Genomic DNA, 22,099 nt, shown 5'->3' on the forward strand with positions numbered 1-22,099 from the left:
TTCTGTATTAAACGTTCACTGTTGCTCGCTTGTTCAACAAATTCTGGAGACACCAAAATTTACACGTCATTCATTGAAAAAGGAATAATCTAATCTCTTTATGCTACGATTTATTCGTCTCGTCTTGATGATTTTCTTTCGAACTGTTTACAAACACTCATGTTTATCAAAGTTGTTGACGATGAAATTACGTATTTCAGACAGTGATTGATTCTTCATTCATTATTATCTGAATTTATTTCATTTAATCCCCAGAGAAACTATTTTCGAATTGAATTACACATGCTCGAATGATTTTAGCGTCGAGCTTTCAACTTCCCTTCCCAATTTATTTATCACAAATTGAAGTTGAGTCGAAATTTATCATTTTTTAAACGTCGATTATAGTTTTTTTGAGGATTTATTCATTTAAAAAACACAGACTAACTAAACTACACCATTTAGGTCCGACCACTGCCCTCAGAAAAACTTCACCTTCTAATTTACACTAGCCCCACCCGATCGTCAAGACGAAAATGGAAATAAGTTATCTAACTAGCCAATCTAACCATGCTATAGGAACCCTTACTAAATCCTTAATAAATTTATTAAATAAAAATACTTTGTTCTTTCTTTCTCAGCATTAAAAATGGAGTTCATAGTTTCCATCGAGTCTTAAAAGCTGCCCTGGGTCGTACTCGGTTTCATTTTCATCATTTTTCTTCTCTTTCACCAGCAATTCGATTTTTAACATTTCCTAAAGTTCAAACATTTCATTTCCATTTCATAGCCCTTTCGAATAATTTCAAATAATTTCTGCAGATCTGCAGGAATTTTTCTGTTAAATATCCTTGGGCTTTCAGAATGTTAAAAAATTGCTGTTGAATGAGGTATGGTGGGTCGAGAGCAATTCGGTGGTTATTACTCTTTAGAAAAGTAAAAATGAAACACGAGTACGACGCGCATCCCCTTTGGCCCTTCGGGCCATTCCAAACTGTCAGACAGACGGATCGCTACCGGGTGCTGATCCACTCTTGGTGCCATCAGCACCAACCCCAGTACCATCGCCATCAGCCCCTGAACCGTCGCCCCTGTACGGTGAACCGCCAGGACCCCGAGCTGACAAACCTCGGAAATCCAGATTGTACTAAAAATTTCAGGGGTTTCGTGTATTAGTCATCGAATAATTATTAATATGAATTTCAGAGAGAATCAGGAGAAGTGGAATAATTTGGAGATGGTTAAACAATCACATGAACATTCATGCCTCTAAAATCCAGTGAATTCACAAAACCCAAAATGCAGGACTCATTTTTTACGCTCTATTGTCCAATTATCTCGGTAATTATGCCACATTAGACTAAATAAACGCGATAATTAGGAGTTTACCGAATCGTAAAAATTCACCTGCAACAACGAAAGTAATTCAAAAAAAAAAGGTAGGGGATGAAATCACAGAACGACGAAATAAGCAAATAAAAAATATAAAACATTCATTTTTTACACATTGAACAATAAACTAAAAATATATACAATTATACTCCATCAATAAATTACAAAATGATAAAATAATACAGTAGAATTTCGTTATAGTCGCATCTTTCCTCGCGTTCTTTTTTCGCGTATCTTTCGGTTCTCCACTCATTCGCCCGGTGAGAACTTGAATCCGGAGTAAAATTACCGAATGAAATAAGCGATTGTAACGGAAGTCTACTGTAGAATAATACAAAATTTCTGGGTATCTACAAATCAGTCATCGAATAAAAAATTATCTCGATCCGTTTACTTTATTCAAGTGATAAAAAAAATCAATAAAAAACATAAACAAATGGTAATAAATAAATGAGAATTAGAGAGAGATGTGAAATAAAGTTTTTAGAAGGATAAGGCACTCCTATTGGAACAGGGACATGTCCCTCACCTTTGTTGCACACTCAAAGCAGGTGGTCACAACCTTCGATATAACATTCATTAAATTTTTTGTTTCCTGAATGACATTATCCACTTTAGTGAATGTTGCTGCTTTGCCAACTGTTGGATTTTTAACAGTGAATTGGAGTTGCTGTACGTACGTTGGCACACGATCCAAATTTTCAAGCAAATCTTTTTTGTGAGGACCACCCGGCACCTGAACAATCAAAAGTCAAACCAATTTCAATGGCCGAATCCTCGCAGATAATCTCCACAACAATTTAATTGTGTACCTGGTAACTGAATTGTCTAACGACTTTGTACAATCTATTGGCCTCCTCAGCGAAATATTCAGCCTGCGTGAAGAGATCCTGGGTAGTCTTAAGTGCACCTTCACCACGTGTAAACTGATACATGGAGAAGGCCATGGAAGACATGTTTTTCGCCCTTTTTACAATGTCATTATTCTCCTCCAGGGCAGAACCACTCTCCTGCCACTTTTCAGTCTCTGCGTCCATTTCTGATGTTATTAATTTCATTTCAAGTCCTGCTTTCGCTATTTTCGCTTGCTCCTCGCTATCTAGGCGGACTGGTTTCAATGGCTTACTTGTTGTTCCGTGTTTCTGGATAAATAATCAATTGGCAATTGATCTCTGAACTCAAATTGAACTCCAACCGAACAAAATTCATGAACTTTTCGAAAACTTACACCTGGCCTAGGTAGAGACATATAAACTTGCTTTTCCGGTCGACTCTGACTCAATTCTAAAACATCTTTAGCTACTGTTGTCACGTCTGACATGATCCACTGCCACATATCAGCAAAGACTGCAATAAAAATGCAAATGAGACGTGAGAGAAAATTTATCACCAATAATAATCCCACCATCTCAAATTAATGAATGCTGTCATCAAAATGAGAACAAAAGGAATGTACTCGGTGAGAATGCCCCTCACCCCTACCTTCAAGATTTTCCTTGGCAATTTTACTCGTGGGATATCTTGCAAGGGTGTGCGCAGCTGTTACCACTTGTGGTCCATAAATTCTCAAATTAATCTCCGTGAACTTAGCCGATACCTGCAGTGACTCTGACAGGGCAATATGCCTGAGTAATTTGCAGACTTCGAGAATATGCTCGAGATATTCGCGAAATCGATCACTACTCTCCTGGAGTCGATCGATTTCACTCGCAAGAGCTAAATTTCTGATGGTTGCCACCAATTCCTGACCAGCTTTGGTCACTTGACCGAGATCACCAGCTTGCTCCATTGTGGTCGTGACTAATTGCTGCCTGAGGTCTCTAGTGGCTCTGAGCACACCCAGAACGGCCTGTTCTAGCTCAGAATTTGGTGAGCCCGGTGCATTATCAAAAGTTTGCTGAAATCGAATTAATTATCGAAAGAATTCAAATGACTTCCGGTTAAATGAACGTGAAAGCGATGAGGTATTCCGCCAAATCATTAATTCAGAGAACATTCACAAGAATTTATGCTTACCACAATCTTCATTCATTCTTCATTCAGCAATATTTCCCGAAAATTCCCGCACTACTCATTAATAATTATGAATTTGTAATTACCATACTGTTGCTAACTCTCAACAAGGTATTGAGCTCTAGCTTGGCTCGATCACACAAGAGTAAAATATTCTCTCGGTGCTCGTGACTCGTGTAAGCACTATCAGTGAAGTCTTGTGTTCTCTCCACTACAGTATCCAAAGCTGACGTCAATGTATTTCTGCATCCAGGTACCATTAGCGTCATCCTGGTGGTTTCCACCAGTCGTTCAAAGTGCTTTAAGGCTGAGCAAACGGTACTGCTATCCCAATCTTGGTGCTGAGGGCTCTGAAAGAATCAGACCTATTTTTTATGGCAATCCATCGGCTCCGAGAGCCATTAGTCTTCCCATCGCGCTCGTTTTAAATGCTTCGAGAATAAATCGTGCTGAAGGGTCGGCGTGGGAGGATGAAGATAATCCGCGGATTGTCTCCAATGGAGTCGTCCGCGAGAGCAAGGGGAAGTGATTTATCTTTTCATATCGATATTTGAAAAAATGTAAAACTCCTATTTCAATCCTCGTACACCATTTTTACGGATTTATTTTATGTAAAATTCAGAATTTCTATCGTTATTCACGAGATCGAAGTTCTTTTTTTATATCAGTATCAATACAATGTATTTACTTTCTCTCGTTTCTCTCAAATAACAAGTTATTATTTATATCTGTCAATTATTTTGGTCTGGAATTGATTGAATTACGCGCACATGATCCCATGGACGCCTATCAATTTTAATTAGTTTATTAATTTTCCGGCATTTAGCCTGTCTTCATCATTGCATTCGATTCAGTGGTTTGCAATCATGGAAATTATACAACCAGAATGCAATTGTAGTTAATTGACTTCGTGGTTAATTTGTTCTAGGGTTTTTTTATTACGTTTCTCGTGAAATGAATAAGTTGCAGAGGATTTCATTGTAATTGACGTGCAGTTACTTTTTTTACGATCCTGACCTCTTTCAGATAGAAGTGATTTATCTAGTGCCATCTTTATTGGGAACAATGTGGTATTTTTATTACTCGATGTGTGTCTTTTTACAACAGCAACAGAAGGTTTGAGCTGCAGTTTACTCGAGACTCTGAGGTTCTAGACTAATGGACAGCCAGCGATGAAAGAGAAAAATCAATGTCAAGTGGATGAGAGTGAGGTACGGTACAAACCTGAGAGTTTGAGCACGACTGTGATTCACTACAGTTAAGTACACCATCCTTGACTACGTAGTGAATTAAATCCATTGCTCGTCTCATCTGGCAAAATATAGTGTCACGATTTTCCCGGGCTGACCGACACTCGGGATGCCTCAAGCAAGCTTTACTTGATGTTAGAAGCATCATTGTACTACGCTCGAGTACTTGTCGTGCCGCTGCCATCTGTGCTCTTCTTCTCTCGTCCTTTAGATCGTTCTGCAATTCAATTAATTTTTATTATTGGATTTGATGGCTTGAGGTTTTCCTCTTTGATGAAGATAAGTGAGAGATTTTGAGGGCTTTCTAGAGTATTCGTCGGAGGAGTTCAGAGGGAGAGATTTTACCATGAAAAGTAAGACGGAAATCTTTTCAATTTCACAAGAAAGGAAATTGGGGCTTCCAGACGAGATTTTTTGAGATACCCCTGAAGAAAGGAAGCTGAAGAATCTCGTAGAGAATTGTATGGATTACAAAAAATATCTTCCAACACAGATCCGATTATTTTGAAAAGCTTTTGTTCTCCGGCGATGCTGGAATTATGAGCTGTGTTAATTTGCCTTTTTATCCGTCATTCTTCCGTGAATGGTCTCTGATTTTTTTTTTTTTGATGATGTGGCTTCGGGGATATCCTCCGACTAATACCCACAATCAAAAAAATTCTTCATCCTCACCTGTCTGTCTCCTGTCAGATGCGCCAGCTCGACCATTTCAGCCCCAAACTGACTGAATGCTTTCACAAATTCCGTAAAATTTGATACACCCTCGAGCCTGCCGAGACTACGTGCCACTTTATCTTTGACAAAGATCAGTTGTTTGATAACAACAATGTCAGCTAGCAACAGGACACGAGTCACTGAGCCAAGAAGACATCGAGCTGCTCGCACCACTAATCCTCTGTCAGCCAAGCTGCTGTCTTCCACAGCACATTCGCACAATTTCTCTATTGTTGAACCTAAAATAAATAAACCGTCCTAATTTCATAGCAATTACTCCTAAATTAATTACTTCAGTATTATTAATGAGAGGTAGAAATATTTGAATGACATATTTTAATACTTTCCTTGCACTTAAATAGAATTCATTAAAATCACTTACCAGCTACTCGTGCCTCTTTGCACGCCTCGTACATTGCCTGCTTGATTTCTGGATTGTCATCTGCAATTGTTTCTCCAACAGTAACAAATCTCTCGACAGCGAGATTCACTGCCTGTCCAACCCTCGCAACAGCCCGTAGGCTCCGATCGGAACATAGTGGTCGTTCCCTATGCGATACGAGAGTCGAAATCTGCAGGCAAAATTACCGGATGCCATTGAAGAGAATAACACTCACTACCGATATTACGATTATTATTCACATATTAGTGTTGTTTACTTAAAAATTGTTGATTATGCGAAGCTGTTTCGATCCCGTGATTGTGAATTTGTGACTGTGCGTGTGTGGAGGCATTTTGTGAGATAGCAGGCGATAATATGTGTGAATCATGATTTCGTTTATATTCTTCAGTACTACTTCACTGGTATTGGGTTTTCTAATGAGGAGATTTTATCCTCCTATGATTTATGGCCTATGACTAGAAAAAGGAGTTTTGAGTGATTAGTTTTGTGTTTTGTGATGCGATCTGTTTTTCGATTGATTTTTTAAATTGAAATGAAGAGATTTGTGGGGATTTTTCATTTTTTTTTTGTGCTATCGATGGAATTGGAGATAAATCTGTTGATTTCAATTTTTTTTTTTCAATGATAACAACACAAATTGTACCCTCGGCCCACATTCAACTAAACGATTAAGCCCTCAACTCCGCAGTAATGATTTTGCTCAAATGATAATAATGGAATTAGTAAAAATTTGATTTTTTTTCATTATTAAAAATGTCAGCAGCGACTTCTAAGCAGCTCAGTCAGCCATTGACACCAATCTAGCCATCCTAATGACGATCTTCTCATGTTGCATAAATTATTCAGCTAAAATAATTGTGCACTGGAGTATATTTCTCCTCTAATAAAATCAACGAAAAAGGTGATACTCCACAGAATAATAATAAATAATTCTCACCAATGAAATAAAAAATCAAACTTCTATAAACAAAACCGATAACAAACGGATATACTGAGAGAATTGAATCGTTTATTCCCCTTCATTCCTTTATTTTTAAATCTCTCCATGAATCTTTTTATTTTAAAATGGAGAGACAACATGCACTATTGAGCGCAGAAACAAAGAGCCATACCTGATGGTCAGTAGCCATTCCTCCTTCGTACATTTTCAACTTGATTTATTTTATTTAATACTCTTTATTTCTCTAGCCTCTGACAATACGAGAATGCTGTCCTTCTATTATTAACGTAACGAATTCCCTTTCGTCTCTCTCTCTCTTTTTCAGGATTTATCACTTGATAAAAATTATTCCTCTATCAGTCTCAGGCAAAAAACGAAATGCAAATCAGTCAGTCACTTATCAATTATCGATGAGAGAAAATTCTCCCTTTGTTCAACTGGCAAATTATATTATTTATCTCTCTCAATTATTCTCATTTGTTATTCATTAAAATAGACTCTCAATCAACAACATCATTTTCTACGTAGATATGTGCATTCATAGACGTGTACTTTATCAGTTATTTTTTTATTTTATTTATTTTCTGACGTTTTATTTATCTTCATCACTTTTATTTGATTTCGGTGCTTTGCGATCGTCGCAATTATTTAACTAGTGTCTTGTCGGTGTAAGCGTGGGGCGGGGAAAAATAGTCAAGTGATTTATTTATTATTTTAGATAATTAATCTGTGGATTTATTGATTCTGGAAAATCTCTTCTTTATTATTGCCCTTCTCCTAGGTCTATCTTTGCCTGATGCTGTGTATTTCGTCAACAGGTGAAACTATCAACAGTTCGCTATATTTATTTCTTCTTATGTTCATTTAATATTGAATAAAAAAATTCTTTTACTGCCAATTTCGACGTTTTTTTATTGAATTTTGAAGGCAATTTCTTTGTGATTGACTTGCAGCGATATGTTCCACGTTTCTGATCTCTTCTCGCACAATTTCTGATGTATTACCACTGTTCTCTCTCTGTTTTTTCAAATCCTCAATTATTTTATAATATTGTTGATTAATTTTTGAGGATTATATCGTCTAAATCCAGGGATAAATTGCTTTCATCAAAAACATCAACTTCATATCGTGGCTCATTAATTAATTGCTTTCTCATCCGCCTGAAGTCTGTATTGTCAATGGATACCTGATGCTTCTATCTCTAACTCATCTATCAAAGTATTTCCCAGAGTTCTCTGCATCCAGCAGGATAAATAAATTCCAATTATCCTAGTGAACTTTCAACATCAATAGTCACTTTATCAATTGATCGTGGACTCTGGATCCTATTAGTCTCATCAAAAAATAGTTATCAATTTGGAACATGTGCTTCGAGTAAACAGGCCCCAGTGTCTCGTTCGTTATTAATCGATTCCATTGAATTTCTCATCATCGAATTATCGTAGCTCAACGATTATTGCTCTTCACGTCTTGAGCGACACTCATGGCTCTCCCCAATGATTTCCATTCATAAATATTCAATTTGATCACTCAAACGCAGCTGATCACACCTGATTCCACTCAAAAAAATGATATCGAAAAAAAATTCAAAAAAAAACGAAGCAATTCCAGAAATTTGGAAATAATAATTCGTCTCAGGAAAAAAATAATGTCAATTTATCTCGGTTTTAATTGATTGGAGAATTCGAATCGACGATTAATTATCGGTCTCTTGTATCGTGTGGTTATCGTTAATTCAGGGAGTGTTATTTATCCAAATAGTTTATAATAATAAATATTTTATCTTTTGAAATAAATGGTACTAGGTACTGGCCTGCCGAGTGCCTAGGGAAGACTGAGGAATACCAGAGCGGCGCCCCCGCAGTTCCAACTAGGTGGGGTAAAATGTTTTGGGGGCTGCGGGGGGGTGAGGGTGAAATTGTTGCGATGCTAGCAATACTGAGGCACGTGGGATAGACGAGGACAGGTGTGCGCGGTTTTGACGTTTTACGGTGTAGAGTCCGTACAAACTAAGTGATAGTGGAGTAGAAGGGAAGGGGTCTGCACAATGCGCATCCTCGTGGACAAATCAATACATCCAGCAACCCCCAGGCCCATGAATGTCAATATTTCGTTTTACCTCTTCTCAAAACCTCGGGGCAAAATCGCTCACTTCAAACTCCCCATCCTCGCGCCAAAATCATTTCGCGGGTTTTGCCGATCAATTTCACGGTTTTTTTTTTCTTTTGTTATTTCGCGGATACATTGACCGAAAAAATTGGAAAAATCAAACAACTCTCTCATGAATGGAAATATTTAGGTTCATTTTTTTTTTTGCAGAATGCGGATCATTTTTGCGGAATTTCGCGGATTTTTATCAGTGATTGCGAAAAATTATGGGGAGTGGATCAATTTTATTGTGAGGACTGGGATGATTATTTATTTAGTAATCCGGTCTGTCTACCCAACCCCTACTGTGGATGAAGGTTCTCAGGAAAATTTCGCAAGCTCACTGATCAAATCCAAAGATATTCGCGAGGGACGGCTAGCAGTTCCCTTATCTGTCCCTTCCACTTCACCGATTCGTGTTCTGAATTCCGCGATTACCCAGAAATTGAGTGGTTCTACACGAAAATATCGGAACTTTGCTTAAACCGCTCACCATAAAGATAACTACTAAGATAATCCGAGAAAAAAATGTTGAGCTGTTCCGCAAAGTTCCGCTAATTTTCGTATTCAGATTTTTATCTCAAACGGAAATTTCATTGCGAGCTGAACTTTTTTCTCTGAGTAAAATGTGGAGTTATTGCTCCTCGCTTCATGGCTTTTACTGGCATTTTGTTTGCTGGTTTATCTTATCGGAGTAGTCGTTACTTTTGTGAAGTTTTTAAAAGTTCGGGAGTGCGTAATAATGAAACTTGTTATGAGCAAACCCATTTTGCTTCAGCAGTTCGCGAGATACTAGATGTTGTAGTTTGGAAGAAAACTTTGTTACTGGGTATCTCGTGTATTCGAGAAAGAGGGGCTGAGGGATGAAGGGGGATGAAGAGGGATGAAGGGGGTGGTAGGAAGCTTTGGAGACGGAAATTCCCCGGACTTTCCGTTGAGCTACTTATCGACTCCGACTCCCCTTTTCACTCGACTTTTTTTTTCCCGTGAAAGGTGAAAGGAAAATTGAGTTATTTACTCTGAAAGTCTTCGCATTGTTTGTCCCCCTTGGGAGCCCTGAATCGGTACTGATTACCCAGTGGCGCGATTTTTCATCCCGACGACAGTCTTCAGGGGATTCCCAACCAAAAGCCATCAGAAACTCATTTTTCCCGGATAAAACTCAGAAATTTAAACGAAAGCTGACGTATCGTCGCGTTCTGCAGTGAAAGTCGAATATTCGAGGGAAAAATCGCACGAAGTTTCTCGATTGAAACCTCTGGCGGTTCCAACCTAAAATCGAGTATTTATTCGATTCAACTGGAATGGCCGTAACCTGATTCGAGGAAAGCTATTTCGGTATTCAAGAAGTTTTTTGTATCAACAATGATTTTTTTAAGAGAACTTCAAAGCCGACTTCACAGCGACTTTTTTTGGGGAATTTTCTTTTAAATTTTTTACGCGTCATTATAATTTTTTGGTGGCAGTACGAAAGGCATTTTGAATAATCGTGTATCATGAATAATCGACTCAAAATCGAGTGATCATTGCTAGTGATGCCGTGATAATAGACTCGTTAATACCCTTGAGCCGCGTAATTGAGGACGGATTATTTAGGTGATAAAATCAATGGCACAGTTGATAATCTTTCACTCGGGAAATGCACCTGTGGATTTTACTTGTGTAATAATTCTCTCTCTGTCTGACCCAGAGGATAACCACACCGGTGGTGTGGGTAGACCGTAATTCACTCACGTGAAATCGAATGCCGAATATTATTTCTCTCGTTTTCATTCGAGTCAACGCTTTATCCTCGAATAGCCCGAGCTTCGAGATCGTTGAAATATATTTTTTCTACAGAATGCGCGGATAACAGAGAGCCGCGGAATTTTATCAATGAAATTCTCCAATTTCGCTCGGAAATTCCGAGCGGTATTCCAGGTATTTAAATTATCCGGGGGAGAAGTTGGGGAAAAGGAAATGGATGGAATTTAATATTCCAGGATTTCGTATTAACTGTTAAATTAGAAATTGATGAAATCGTAATCTGAATCTACTATTTCTCCCGAGGAGATCACAGGATTAATTTTTGCAGAATTTCGCAATGGATCAATCAGAGCAGTCATAATTAAAGCAATTAAAAATGATCACTTCCAATTGTTTTTCTAATCTTCCACTGTTCACGAAATTTTTTAATGAGAATCTAAAGTAATTCCTATTCTTACCCCGTAATTCCACTCAACGTCAGACGATGAAATCGATCAATTCAACTAGAAAGTGATAAAAGCTAAAAGAAAAGACTCCATAACCATTCGCACCCCTAAAAATACCTCTCGCTACAATCGACGCCTCATAAACACCACAAAGTCACTGAGTATTGAGCGCATGCCCCAGAAATCTGTCAAACACTATTCCACTCTCATTTCCGCTTTTGCCCGTAACCCGCCTATTATTGGATCGTCGAAAAAATTGATCAGCCGGTAGATACGTCACCCCGGAGGCCGCCCCACCAGGAGCCGACACCAGAGGCAAACCCCAAGAAAACCCCAAAATCCAAAAAAAAAAACCGACGAATTCCAATATTCGAGACTACATAATTGATAATAATTTATAAAAACAACCAAAATAAATTCCACCAAAACGTGAATACATTCTACGCGACGTCTGATCACTGACTGCCGTAATCACTCACAAAATACCTCCTCTCGGGGTTTTCGACTTAAAAAAAATTATTATTTTTCCAGTTAATATTTGAATTTCACTTGATGATTCACTTGAATTTCACGATTACAATTTTTTCAACTCATTCCACCCCTGCATGACACTCAATAGGTTATGTGCAACACCAATAGATCAGGAAGAAAAGAAGAAAAAAAAAGGAAGATATGAAAGTGACGAGTGCTCTCAAGATACAAAAGAAATTGTGCGAAGAGTTCATGGATAACGTGATAAAACGAATAACAATATCCGGTTTCCTGTCACCGTTTTATTTCGACTCGTGTCTTACCTGTTTGACTAGTGGGAGTAGTGTCTGTTCTATGCTACGGGTCTTAATCTCTAGGGTTGCTGGGTCTACGGGGTCGGGTGTCTCCATGACTCGGTGGAGAAAAACTTCTGACTATATTTCGATTTCTGTGTGTGTGTTATATATATTTTTCTCTCGTTTTCTCCCGACGAGTCCGAGGCCCCCGAGAGATGAGCCAACGAAGGTTCGTTGCACCCCGGCCCCCTCCACCCTTGCCACCCTTATCCCACGAGTGACGAGTGACTGTGGATTGCCTTCCGTGGTTAATCATCGGGGTGGACGCAGCGCCCCGACGCCGACGTGGCGACGCCACCAAGTCCCCGACGACGCTCGTCGCATCCATTTTCCGACTCATCGCGACATCTTCCGGGGGAAAATCCAGACCCCGGACACTGGGAAAAACAAATTATTTTGCCAAAGATATTGACTAAGAAAATATATTTGGCAAAATATTTTTTTTCTCAGGGCACCAGCCGCCGATTTTTTTTTTTATGAAATTGTAGATTGTCGTTAGAAGATTGTCGATTACGCATGATTTCAATGAATCATTGAATTGGGAGTGTATAAAACTGAAAAGTCTTTGCCAAAAAAAAATTGCAACGGAAATTTGATAATTCAGTTGTGGAGAACGTGAGGTACTTTGCAATTTTAAATTCGTAATTTGAGAGATGGAGAACTAGTTTATAAACTATTTCATTTTGAAAATATTTTCATTCGATAATTGTTGTGAGAGTCAATTTTTCCTGGTTCTCTGGTATTGTATGAATAATATCACGTCATCTGAATTTGAAATTGAAATTAGATTCAAATGCTAATTGATAGATTTCCAACAAAAAAACTGAATTCTCGATTTCATCAATAGGAGACGATTTTTCAACAGATCCCCGAAGAATGAGGAATTGGCTACGAAGTTCCGATTATGTAATTCTCGTATTCGTGATATCTTTGCTGTTGGGCGAGAATTCTAAAATTAACTCATTGAACTTGACTTATATGTCGAGGATAGGAAACCCCGAGTATCCATCGGCTTCGTCGTCTCCACGACTCGTGCAAAATCCGGTCAAACAAATATTTCGAAATCATCAATTTTTTGCTGACTCATGCTCACAGGTTATCATCGAAAATTTTTCATTCACTCTGTAATTGATATCTTATCCCGAACACTTTGAGGCATGATCTGCAACAAATTGACACGTGCATCAACTGAACAACAGTTATTGTACCGAAGGCTAATTGACATTTCCTCGTAGACAACCGATAGTTACTAAAACAACCGGAAATGTAGCCTGAAATCACCGAACAAAGCAAAAAAAAAGTCCAACTCATCACGCGGTGGATAAAGCCTTCATTTTTCTGGAGAATCTGAATTAGTCTGAATACTCAATTGACGGAAATAATTTTTTCCCTACGAGAAAAATTCCATTTCCTTGATCCACACATAGAGATAATTAAATAAACAATTACTCGTTACACCAATTCAATCGGACACATCATTCGCCGATTTTTCCCTCAATTCTGGAATACATCCGTCAGAGTTTCGTGACTTATTTCAATTGAAAACATAATTATAGCAGAAAATTCCTAGAGTTCGGGGATTTATCCTTCGAAGAATCATTTTTCCCCGTGCGTCAGAAAAATTGTCCTAACAAGAAGAAGCAACCGACAAAACTAGTTGGAGTAATCGATCATCGTGCCTCAACTAATTGGCACATTGAACCTCGGCGATTAGATTTCCGTCTGGTGTGCAGCCCTTCTCCCCACTCATCCCAAACTTGAGGAGCTCAATACAAACAAGTCCGTAAGAATGTAACAACGTTCTCGAACAAACACTGAAACAATATTCCGTAGCGAGTGTCTAGGAATAACTAATCCGTAACGATTCACTGGTGCTTGGAGGTAGTGGGGCCAAGTGGATTGTGCAATACGCATCAGTGAGGAGGGGACTATCACACAATTTTCTCATGTTCGTCATTACTAAATGATCGAATGCGTGCGACGACCGAGAAAGTGGACATCTGAAATTTCATTGCCACAACTGCCAGTGAAAGTGAAGCGTTTTAGAATAATCAAATAAAAGTGCGAAGCAATGAAGTTGGAATTCTGCCTAGTCCTTTTACATATTCTGCTGCTATCACCTCTCCCTTCAACATCAGAATCATCTGATAAAAGACTCCGGATTTTGGGGGCCTTCGCTCACCCTGGAAAAAGTCACTTCGCTGTCTTCAAACCACTTCTGGAAGAGCTAGCCAATCGTGGCCACGACGTGACAGTTATCTCGTACTTCCCCAGAAGCAACTCATCACCACCGCTGCCAAATTACAAAGACATCGATCTTGCTGGTGAAGACAACATCTTCGTGGAGGTCGTGGACTTGCAGACATTGGATTACTCTCTCCTGAGAGAATTCATGCTTCTTCGTCACTGGGGTCTGGAGTGCTGCCAACGGAGTTTGGACAACAAAGATGTCCAGAGGCTCATAAAGTCCAATGCCAAGTTCGATCTCATTATTACAGAAGTATTCAACAGCGACTGCTTTCTCGGATTTGTCCATCGGTTTAAAGCACCATTCATTGGTTTATCCTCCCACGTACTCATGCCCTGGGCCAATGGTAGGCTCTCCAACGAACGCAATCCAAGTTATGTGCCAATTTTATTTCTGGGATATGGGCCAAAAATGGGGTTTATGGAGAGAGTTGAGAATTATCTTGCCCACAAGATCTTTAACTTTGCTTATGGGGTGTTCTGTAATGGACCGACGCAGAAGCTCGTGGAGGAGGCGTTTGGACCCAATGTGCCAGCTCTTGATGACATTGCCAAGAATATTTCAGCGATTCTTGTGAATTCGCACTATTCCCTGCATGGAGCTGCGCCAAATCTACCGAATATTGTGGAAGTGGGGGGTCTCCATATCCCAGAGAAGCACCAGCCATTGCCTGCGGATATTCAGAAGTTCCTCGATGATGCCAGTGAAGGGGTTGTCTTTTTCAGTTGGGGATCCATGATCAAGGCTAGCTCCATGGATCAGCGCACTTTGGGGGAGGTTCTCCAGGCTCTCGGAAGTATTCCCTGGAAGGTTCTTTGGAAGTGGGAGGATGAACATCTCCCTGGCAAGCCGGATAATGTCATGGTCAAGAAGTGGGTGCCGCAAGCTGCTATTCTTCGTGAGTTGATTAGATTGATTAATCTTGATTATTGGTATTGACTGGGCGGGAGTGGTGGTATTAATTTTTCAGAGAACTATCCGTGATCTCGGAGTGATGGAATCCAAAGCTCTTCTTTGTATTCAGTAGACGAGATATTTCTTCGCATACCATTTTTCCTCATTTTTCTGGTATTCTGGTTGAGATAAGAAGCTGATAAAAAGTTTCCACTCAGGGCTCGACGATAAAGATTATTTGTTCAGAATTATTTTTCATGTCGTTTGAATTATTTCGGCAATTAATTCACAATTGAATCCTACGAATTTCATGAAATTATCTTCTTATCGTAGAAAATTCTTTTATCACGTTGAAAATTCTTGTTTCCATCACGAAACTTTTTCTCTCCGTGTCCGACCAATGCACGTTCTATTTTATATCACCGACGACGTGTGTTGATATAAATTCTGTCTTGCGAAAAATATGTGTCTCTGGAAAGATATCTGAGGTAAACGACTCCTGAGACAGCAATAACGTTGGTAACAAAAAAATATAACGTATTCCCAGGCTATCACTGGTGACGCTTTATTTCAGGTCATCCCAATGTAAAATGTTATCTCGCCCATGGGGGTCTCCTCGGTCTGAGTGAGGGTGTCAGCGCTGGTGTTCCCATGGTGGTCGTACCCATGTATGGAGACCAATTTAACAATGCTGCTGCAGCTAGAAGTCGAGGTGTAGCCCAAGTTTTGGAGTGGAATAATCTGAATGGGAAAACTTTGAAAGCTGCAATTGACAGGGTATTCAATGATCCCACGTAAGTTTAAATTTCACTTCATGGATTACGTACAGTAATGAGAAAAGTTTGGGGTGATTGGAAATCACTTTTCCATCGTCAATCATTGACAAGCGTTGAATGTTCAAATTTCGAGGAATACACCTCAAAAAAATGATACCTGACAATTAGTCCAAAGGAAGTCGAAGAAAAATTGTGAATATTTCCACGAAATAAATGCATGTCAGGGATTTCCGTTTTTCCGATGAATTTTCCGATCTTGAAGTAATTTGAGTAATCGACATTTGATTTTTGATTGCAATTTTTTAAAATCGTTTTTAGATACATGGAGAACGCGAAGGCTCTTCAGAAAGTTTGGCACGATCGTCCCATGTCACCAGTAGAAACATCCGTTTGGTGGGCTGAATACGTCGGGCGTGGACAGAGCAATCAGTTTCTCAGGACAGCAGCTGCTGACCTCGCTTGGTATCAATTAGAACACTTAGATGTGATTGGTTTTCTATTGTTAATTCTTCTGGTCGTTATCTTTGCGTTTTACAAGGCACTAATTGTGATATTCAGGAAAATATTTCCACCGGAGAAGAGAGTGAACGGAAATTCATTATCCAAAAAACGAAACTAGATGAATTATTTTCAATCTAGCATGAAGTGACCGATTTTTGGGATGATTTTAATTCAGGAGGTGTTTTGTACTGGCAAGCAATAAATATTTTAATAACTGATATTCAGTTTGTCATTCGTAATTCTTAATACCTTATCATCACCGTTAAAATGTAAATGGTTTAATTAATGTTTTAATTGGATAAATCCACGCATCGAGTGTCCCTATAATCTTGATGTATTCGTGTAATTAGATCCTCAAGGTAAATATCTCGTGTCACGGAAAAGCCAGTTTAGCCATCCAGGAAGACTTTCAAACAAATATATAATTTTGATAATATCCCCCCCAATCCCTAGGCGATATTTCCGAAGATTGACGGCCCATTTGACCTTCCCCGAAGTTCGAGGATCGAACTTGTTTAATATTCATGAATAGGAAGGGCCATAGAGCTCGGCAAGCCATGGCACAATATGGGAAAAATAAAGTGAAGGGCACACCTCCGTAAATATTATGTAGAGAAGTTATTTATATCTTGCACCAGTCAATAAAGGTGAAGACTCTTCTCTGTTTTGCACCTGGCCATGCGCGTAATAATAATCATCAACTTCCTGAAGCACGCGGAGAAAAATTTGTTGTTAAGTTTATCCTGACCTGAATATCCGATTTTTTTCAATAAAAATTTCACCTAAAAATGGGATTGAGTTGACTGTAATTTTTGCTCGGTAAAGTTACAAGTGCAGTTCCAGAAATCCTGCAGGAATTTCCAGAAATCCTCCAGGAACTCGATGATTTTATCGTCGTTTAGAGGATATTTATAGGATTTTCCAGGGGCTCAGTTGTAATCAAGTGATCAGGCTGCGTACATTATGCAAGGGTTGCTTTAGGTTTCTATGGCTGTCACTGCTGTTTAACTGACGCGACACTTCACTGTTCCACCACCTGTCGTCGTGGCAACCTCTTCATATACCATTGTCCACCAGTATCGGCAAGGTACGTTCCTATTCTGCTCCTTGATTTTGAGTTGTTTTCCAGGGTTTATCCATCGTTGAGGAATAGTACGGATCAGGGAAATCATTCATTGAATTTCGAAGATCTTTTCCTGGTTTTGATTTTTTGGAGGAATTGTCGAGATTGGGTTCATGTTTCCCGGTTTGAACTTCAAAAGTTCCGCGGAATTGCGCAATTCATTCGCGGTCGAGCACTTGAATTCCGGTGGAGGCCGCGGGGTGGATTAATTTTTTTTGAGTGATTAGTGACTTTGGAGGAATGTTATCAGTGATTAAATAGTTATTTGGATAATTTTAAATAAATTTTTTTAAAGGGAAAATTGATGGAAATTAAGCCAAATTAATTTCTACGAATTTTGGAAATTTACGAAAATTTTGAAATTCATGTTGGGAATTCGCGAGAATGGCGAATTTCCATTTTTCTTCCCAATAAAAATACGAATCGCTCTTCAATATTCAGAGTAAATTGCAGTAAATAAATTTTCATTTGAAATTCAATTAGATATCAACCCCCAAAAAATTCAGCGCAAATTTTTTCAAGTGTAACACGGACGTGAAATAATTTTTCAACATCGCGTCATTTCACCCTATCATTATCGCCAGGTTTATATTTTTCGACCAATTATGTATCCTGTATTGACTGTGTTCACTGGTTTTTCTTTCTAGAATACTCGTATCGAGCTTGTTTTACTCAGCAATTTTAAAATCGATTGACTGCTGAATTTTTCTACTGACAAAATATTAGGTGGCGCACTTCGACGCGAGAATTAGTCCCGAAATGTCTCTTCCCATGACAAACATGAGTAACGGAGGCACAACGACGGTACAAATCAACACACGACCCGACGATATTCGAAAGAGAATCATCGGAGGTAAAACAAATAGAAAAAATATATATATATAATAAATAAATTCACTCCCAGACAGTAAAAACGACATGTCTAGGAAGAATCGTATTTTCAGTCACAATAAAATTTTTTTAAGCCGTCATAACGATTTTCATCTCAGAATGAAATTTTCTACAATTTTTCTCCACGCAAATGTCAATACCAATTCTCGATTATTTTCGGGGGAAGTAAGGGTAATTTTTTTGTCATCAGCGGAGGATTCGACGCCAGCTGATGAATCAGGATGTGGAAATGTTCTAGTGGTACTGTCTTGGGTACTCGTGGTGATGACAATGCCGTTTTCATTATTCGTCTGCTTCAAGGTAACCTCTCAGTTTCCGAATAATTTTGAATCAATGAGATATTAATGGGACAAATGACGTTGTGCCACCAGGTCGTTCAGGAATACGAGAGAGCAGTCATTTTTCGACTGGGGAGATTACTGTCAGGCGGCGCGAAGGGTCCGGGTGAGTCAATCCAAAAAATTAGAATGCTTCTCTAAATTGAGTCAACAACACTGAGAGAACATTCGAATTTTCAAGAACCGATCTCTAATTTCTACAAAAAAAATTAATAATTTTCCGAAATCGTAATGATTCGATCACTCACGATAGTTTATAACTCACTGAATCTTTCAAACGCTCCGCGATTCACAGGACTTAATTATAGCTAATTAAATAACTCAATTATTTACCCTATTTACTTCGCAATTAAAAATAGAATAATCCTTGGAAATAACTGAGAGGAAAATGCTCGTAAATGCAGAGTTATTTCCTAGACTTTTACGATTCGCCAAAAATAAAAACCTTTTTTCTGAGTGAACCTAGTCCATCAAGGACAATCGGTAATCCGACTATTATTATTCCAGGCATTTTCTTCATCCTGCCCTGCATTGATTGCTATGCACGGGTAGATTTACGTACACGTACTTACGACGTGCCACCGCAAGAGGTATATTGCATTATCTAACAATCACCAAAGTTATATTATCCTGTTGGCTATCTCGAAACTCGGATTTTCATTAATTACCGACCTGTGGTTTACAGTGATTAAGGAACCTGAGAATTTTCAATTTATGATTATACCGGTTCAATCATCGCGTCGGGATGAACATGAAAATTCATTGCAAAATATGGAAAACAGCTAGATATGTGAAAAAACTTCATAACAATTATTTTCACATCACGAAATTCTCTACAAAAAAGGTCTCACGATGGTTTCCCTAGTCGCATAAATCTCCGAGATATTCTGGAAATAATTGTTCCGCAGTCATTATCCACTCACAAATAATTAATTTACAGAGGGTTTCACTGCCAAATACCATTAGGCCACGTGCCTCTTCATCTCATCAATAAATTATTCAAGAACTCATCGATTATTCACTCAATTCATTCGTCCACCTCGAGTACTCAAAAATTATGCGCAATGAGCTGACATTCGGGTTTACAACGACTAAATAATAAATTATGAACTTCAGGTTTTAACCAAAGACAGTGTCACCGTATCAGTCGATGCAGTGGTGTATTACCGAGTTAATAATGCAACAATATCGATTGCAAACGTGGAAAATGCTCATCATAGTACTCGATTGCTTGCCCAGACAACTTTACGAAATACAATGGGTACAAGGCCACTCCACGAAATATTGAGCGAGCGTGAAACAATATCTGGAAATATGCAGGTAATTAATTATGGGACTGAGGTGGAAGAATCAATAATTGGAATGCCTTTTTATATCGCTTCTGCCAGTGAACTCAGAGTGATCTAGATTCTCCTCACAATCCATCATCAAAGAGGTTAAGAGTAACAACTCGCATTAGTCCATAGATAAATTATCGAGTAATATCTCCGCCTCTAAGACAAATACCAGTAGTTTCGCCATGATCATCTTTTTTGCTCTCATTCTGCTCTACAAAAGCGGTCCTGAGAGCAATTTAGTCAGTAGTAAGTTTAGTTATCTCCATTGGATCCAGAGATATTCATTCATAGAGTTAAATGTCTCATGGGGATTTTTTACTCTTTGGTCGAGTCGTTACTCTTTATTTCTTCGTTGGTGAATCGATGTTGGTGTTGTTTATGGAGTGATTATATTTTTTTTTCTCGTATTGAAAATATCGAGGCTGCGTTGGACGAGGCTACCGACACATGGGGGATAAAAGTGGAGCGAGTGGAAATGTTAGTAAACATGCAATTTATTTTCTCAACCTTTTCCAGATTTCGATCGGTTTGAAATACTGATGGGTTTATCGATTTTTTTAGAAAGGATGTACGTTTGCCGGTACAGTTGCAACGAGCTATGGCAGCTGAGGCTGAGGCAGCTCGCGAAGCTCGAGCTAAGGTAATTCATCAGATTTCAGTTTCGATAAGGAAGGCGGTCATTTTACCGGAGGACGGTTCAGCCACTGATTTCGAGTGGTGATAACAAATAATTGAAATCGCTAAAATATTGCCTAGTGCTTTCGCAATTCGTGTTAAATATTTTCCCTGTATTTTCGAGGGGGTTTCGCTGTTGGTTCAACATTCGCGTGCAGAAAAATTTTCATGGAAAATTTCAATTCCAATTTCAAATCGTTGACATTATATTGGAATATCACGGGATATTCAATTCATTTTTGGAATTTATTAAGGTAATTGCGGCTGAGGGCGAGCAAAAAGCAAGTCGAGCCCTTCGAGAAGCTTCTGAAGTTATTGGGGACTCACCGGCTGCTCTCCAGCTCCGCTACCTCCAGGTGAGCACCACAAAAATGTCTCAGGATATCTGAAACAATTGTTGAAGATCAGTCTAATGAGTCCAATGAATCCTTCAATATTTCGATTAAAAAAACAAAGTCAACTCCTAGAGATTAATTTCACGTATAACCACCTCATAGATGATAAAGAATTTTTCAGAGCCAAAAAAAATTGAAAATGATTAAAAAAATCCAAAATTCAACGTAAAAATGACAATTAATTTTTTTTTCAGACACTCAACACGATTTCAGCAGAGAAGAATTCCACAATCGTCTTTCCATTACCAATCGACATGCTCACATACTTCATGTCAGCAAATAAAGATAAATAGATACAACTCACCTGTGATTTTGTACGTCGCCTATTCACCGATCGGCAATAGTTTTTATAAACAAAACAAAACCCACACGGAATTATCATGTTTTTGAGGGTCTTTATGTGTTGTTTTTCACTTTTTCATACGATGAGGAATGAATCAAACGAGAATTTATCACTCACGTTGGCATTAGCACTATTCCAGGACGATTTTTCAGTAATTGCCGGTCATAAATAAATCACGACGCACGATATTTTGTAAATGTATCATGTATTATATGTAATATTGTCCAATTATAAATACCTAAGGAATTTTCAGTAGCACCATTTTAATTTATCAATAAAAAATACCGTAAAATAATTACACACCGAGTTATTCCATTATTAACCCGTTGTTCCGATAGAATGATGAAAATCGAATGTATTTAATCGTGAGAGATTTACCGGAATTAATTCGGAATTATCGATCTGTTGCAACAGGTTATTTCCAAAACGACGCGTCCATTGTTTGCACTTGACTCGTTTCATTGTCCGATTCCCGGAGAGAAAATCCCAAAATATGATCTATAAATTGATTCAATCGACTAAGCACTGTCTCTCCGTGAATTTCACACCGATTCATTGAATCAATAACGACTCGTCCCGATGGAATAAATAAAAATCGAACGGGTGACGCTTTGAGAGGTTCACAGGGGTAAATCCACGGCGATCGAACTGAAGCTATAATTTATTACCAAACCGACGCTTCATTGCTTACACTTCACTCCGTATGCACTAATTGTGGCG

The 22,099-nt window shown here is 38.6% G+C and overlaps 3 protein-coding genes across 10 annotated transcripts; 2 read left to right on the top strand and 1 right to left on the bottom strand.

The window, feature by feature from the left end:
• Positions 1 to 817: 817 nt before the first annotated feature.
• alpha-Catr (alpha-catenin related) lies at positions 818 to 13,656 on the bottom strand. 6 transcript variants are annotated; one of them, XM_011311430.1, is made up of 11 exons: positions 13,315 to 13,656; positions 11,826 to 12,235; positions 5,731 to 5,920; positions 5,307 to 5,587; positions 4,609 to 4,851; positions 3,471 to 3,734; positions 2,854 to 3,268; positions 2,600 to 2,718; positions 2,184 to 2,513; positions 1,901 to 2,107; positions 818 to 1,126 (listed from the first exon to the last, which is right to left on the bottom strand). In XM_011311430.1, the coding sequence occupies exons 2-11, from the start codon at positions 11,910 to 11,912 to the stop codon at positions 977 to 979; spliced, it is 2,286 nt and encodes a 761-aa protein (XP_011309732.1). In that variant the 5' UTR covers positions 11,913 to 12,235; positions 13,315 to 13,656; the 3' UTR covers positions 818 to 976. The 6 variants fall into 6 exon arrangements, with proteins under 6 accessions (XP_011309732.1, XP_011309731.1, XP_011309734.1 ...); XM_011311429.1 differs by having other exon boundaries at positions 13,308 to 13,656; XM_011311432.1 differs by lacking the exon at positions 11,826 to 12,235 and adding an exon at positions 6,864 to 7,025 and having other exon boundaries at positions 821 to 1,126; positions 13,308 to 13,656.
• Positions 13,657 to 13,795: 139 nt separating this feature from the next.
• LOC105270476 (UDP-glucuronosyltransferase 2B13) lies at positions 13,796 to 16,497 on the top strand. The gene is made up of 3 exons (XM_011311428.1): positions 13,796 to 15,004; positions 15,575 to 15,794; positions 16,095 to 16,497. Exons 1-3 carry the CDS (start codon positions 13,930 to 13,932, stop codon positions 16,393 to 16,395), a joined length of 1,596 nt encoding a protein of 531 aa, XP_011309730.1. The 5' UTR covers positions 13,796 to 13,929; the 3' UTR covers positions 16,396 to 16,497.
• Positions 16,498 to 17,279: 782 nt separating this feature from the next.
• On the top strand, positions 17,280 to 21,677 carry LOC105270478 (band 7 protein AGAP004871). 3 transcript variants are annotated; one of them, XM_011311438.1, is made up of 10 exons: positions 17,280 to 17,364; positions 18,127 to 18,253; positions 18,482 to 18,591; positions 18,663 to 18,735; positions 19,137 to 19,219; positions 19,746 to 19,949; positions 20,388 to 20,443; positions 20,528 to 20,606; positions 20,896 to 20,997; positions 21,231 to 21,677. In XM_011311438.1, the coding sequence occupies exons 2-10, from the start codon at positions 18,160 to 18,162 to the stop codon at positions 21,327 to 21,329; spliced, it is 900 nt and encodes a 299-aa protein (XP_011309740.1). In that variant the 5' UTR covers positions 17,280 to 17,364; positions 18,127 to 18,159; the 3' UTR covers positions 21,330 to 21,677. The 3 variants fall into 3 exon arrangements, with proteins under 3 accessions (XP_011309740.1, XP_011309737.1, XP_011309738.1); XM_011311435.1 differs by having other exon boundaries at positions 17,287 to 17,364; positions 18,048 to 18,253; XM_011311436.1 differs by lacking the exon at positions 17,280 to 17,364 and adding an exon at positions 17,365 to 17,429 and having other exon boundaries at positions 18,048 to 18,253.
• Positions 21,678 to 22,099: the final 422 nt, after the last annotated feature.

Source organism: Fopius arisanus, unplaced genomic scaffold (assembly GCF_000806365.1).
Source record: "Fopius arisanus strain USDA-PBARC FA_bdor unplaced genomic scaffold, ASM80636v1 scaffold00088, whole genome shotgun sequence".
NCBI classification, from domain to species: Eukaryota; Metazoa; Arthropoda; class Insecta; order Hymenoptera; family Braconidae; genus Fopius; species Fopius arisanus.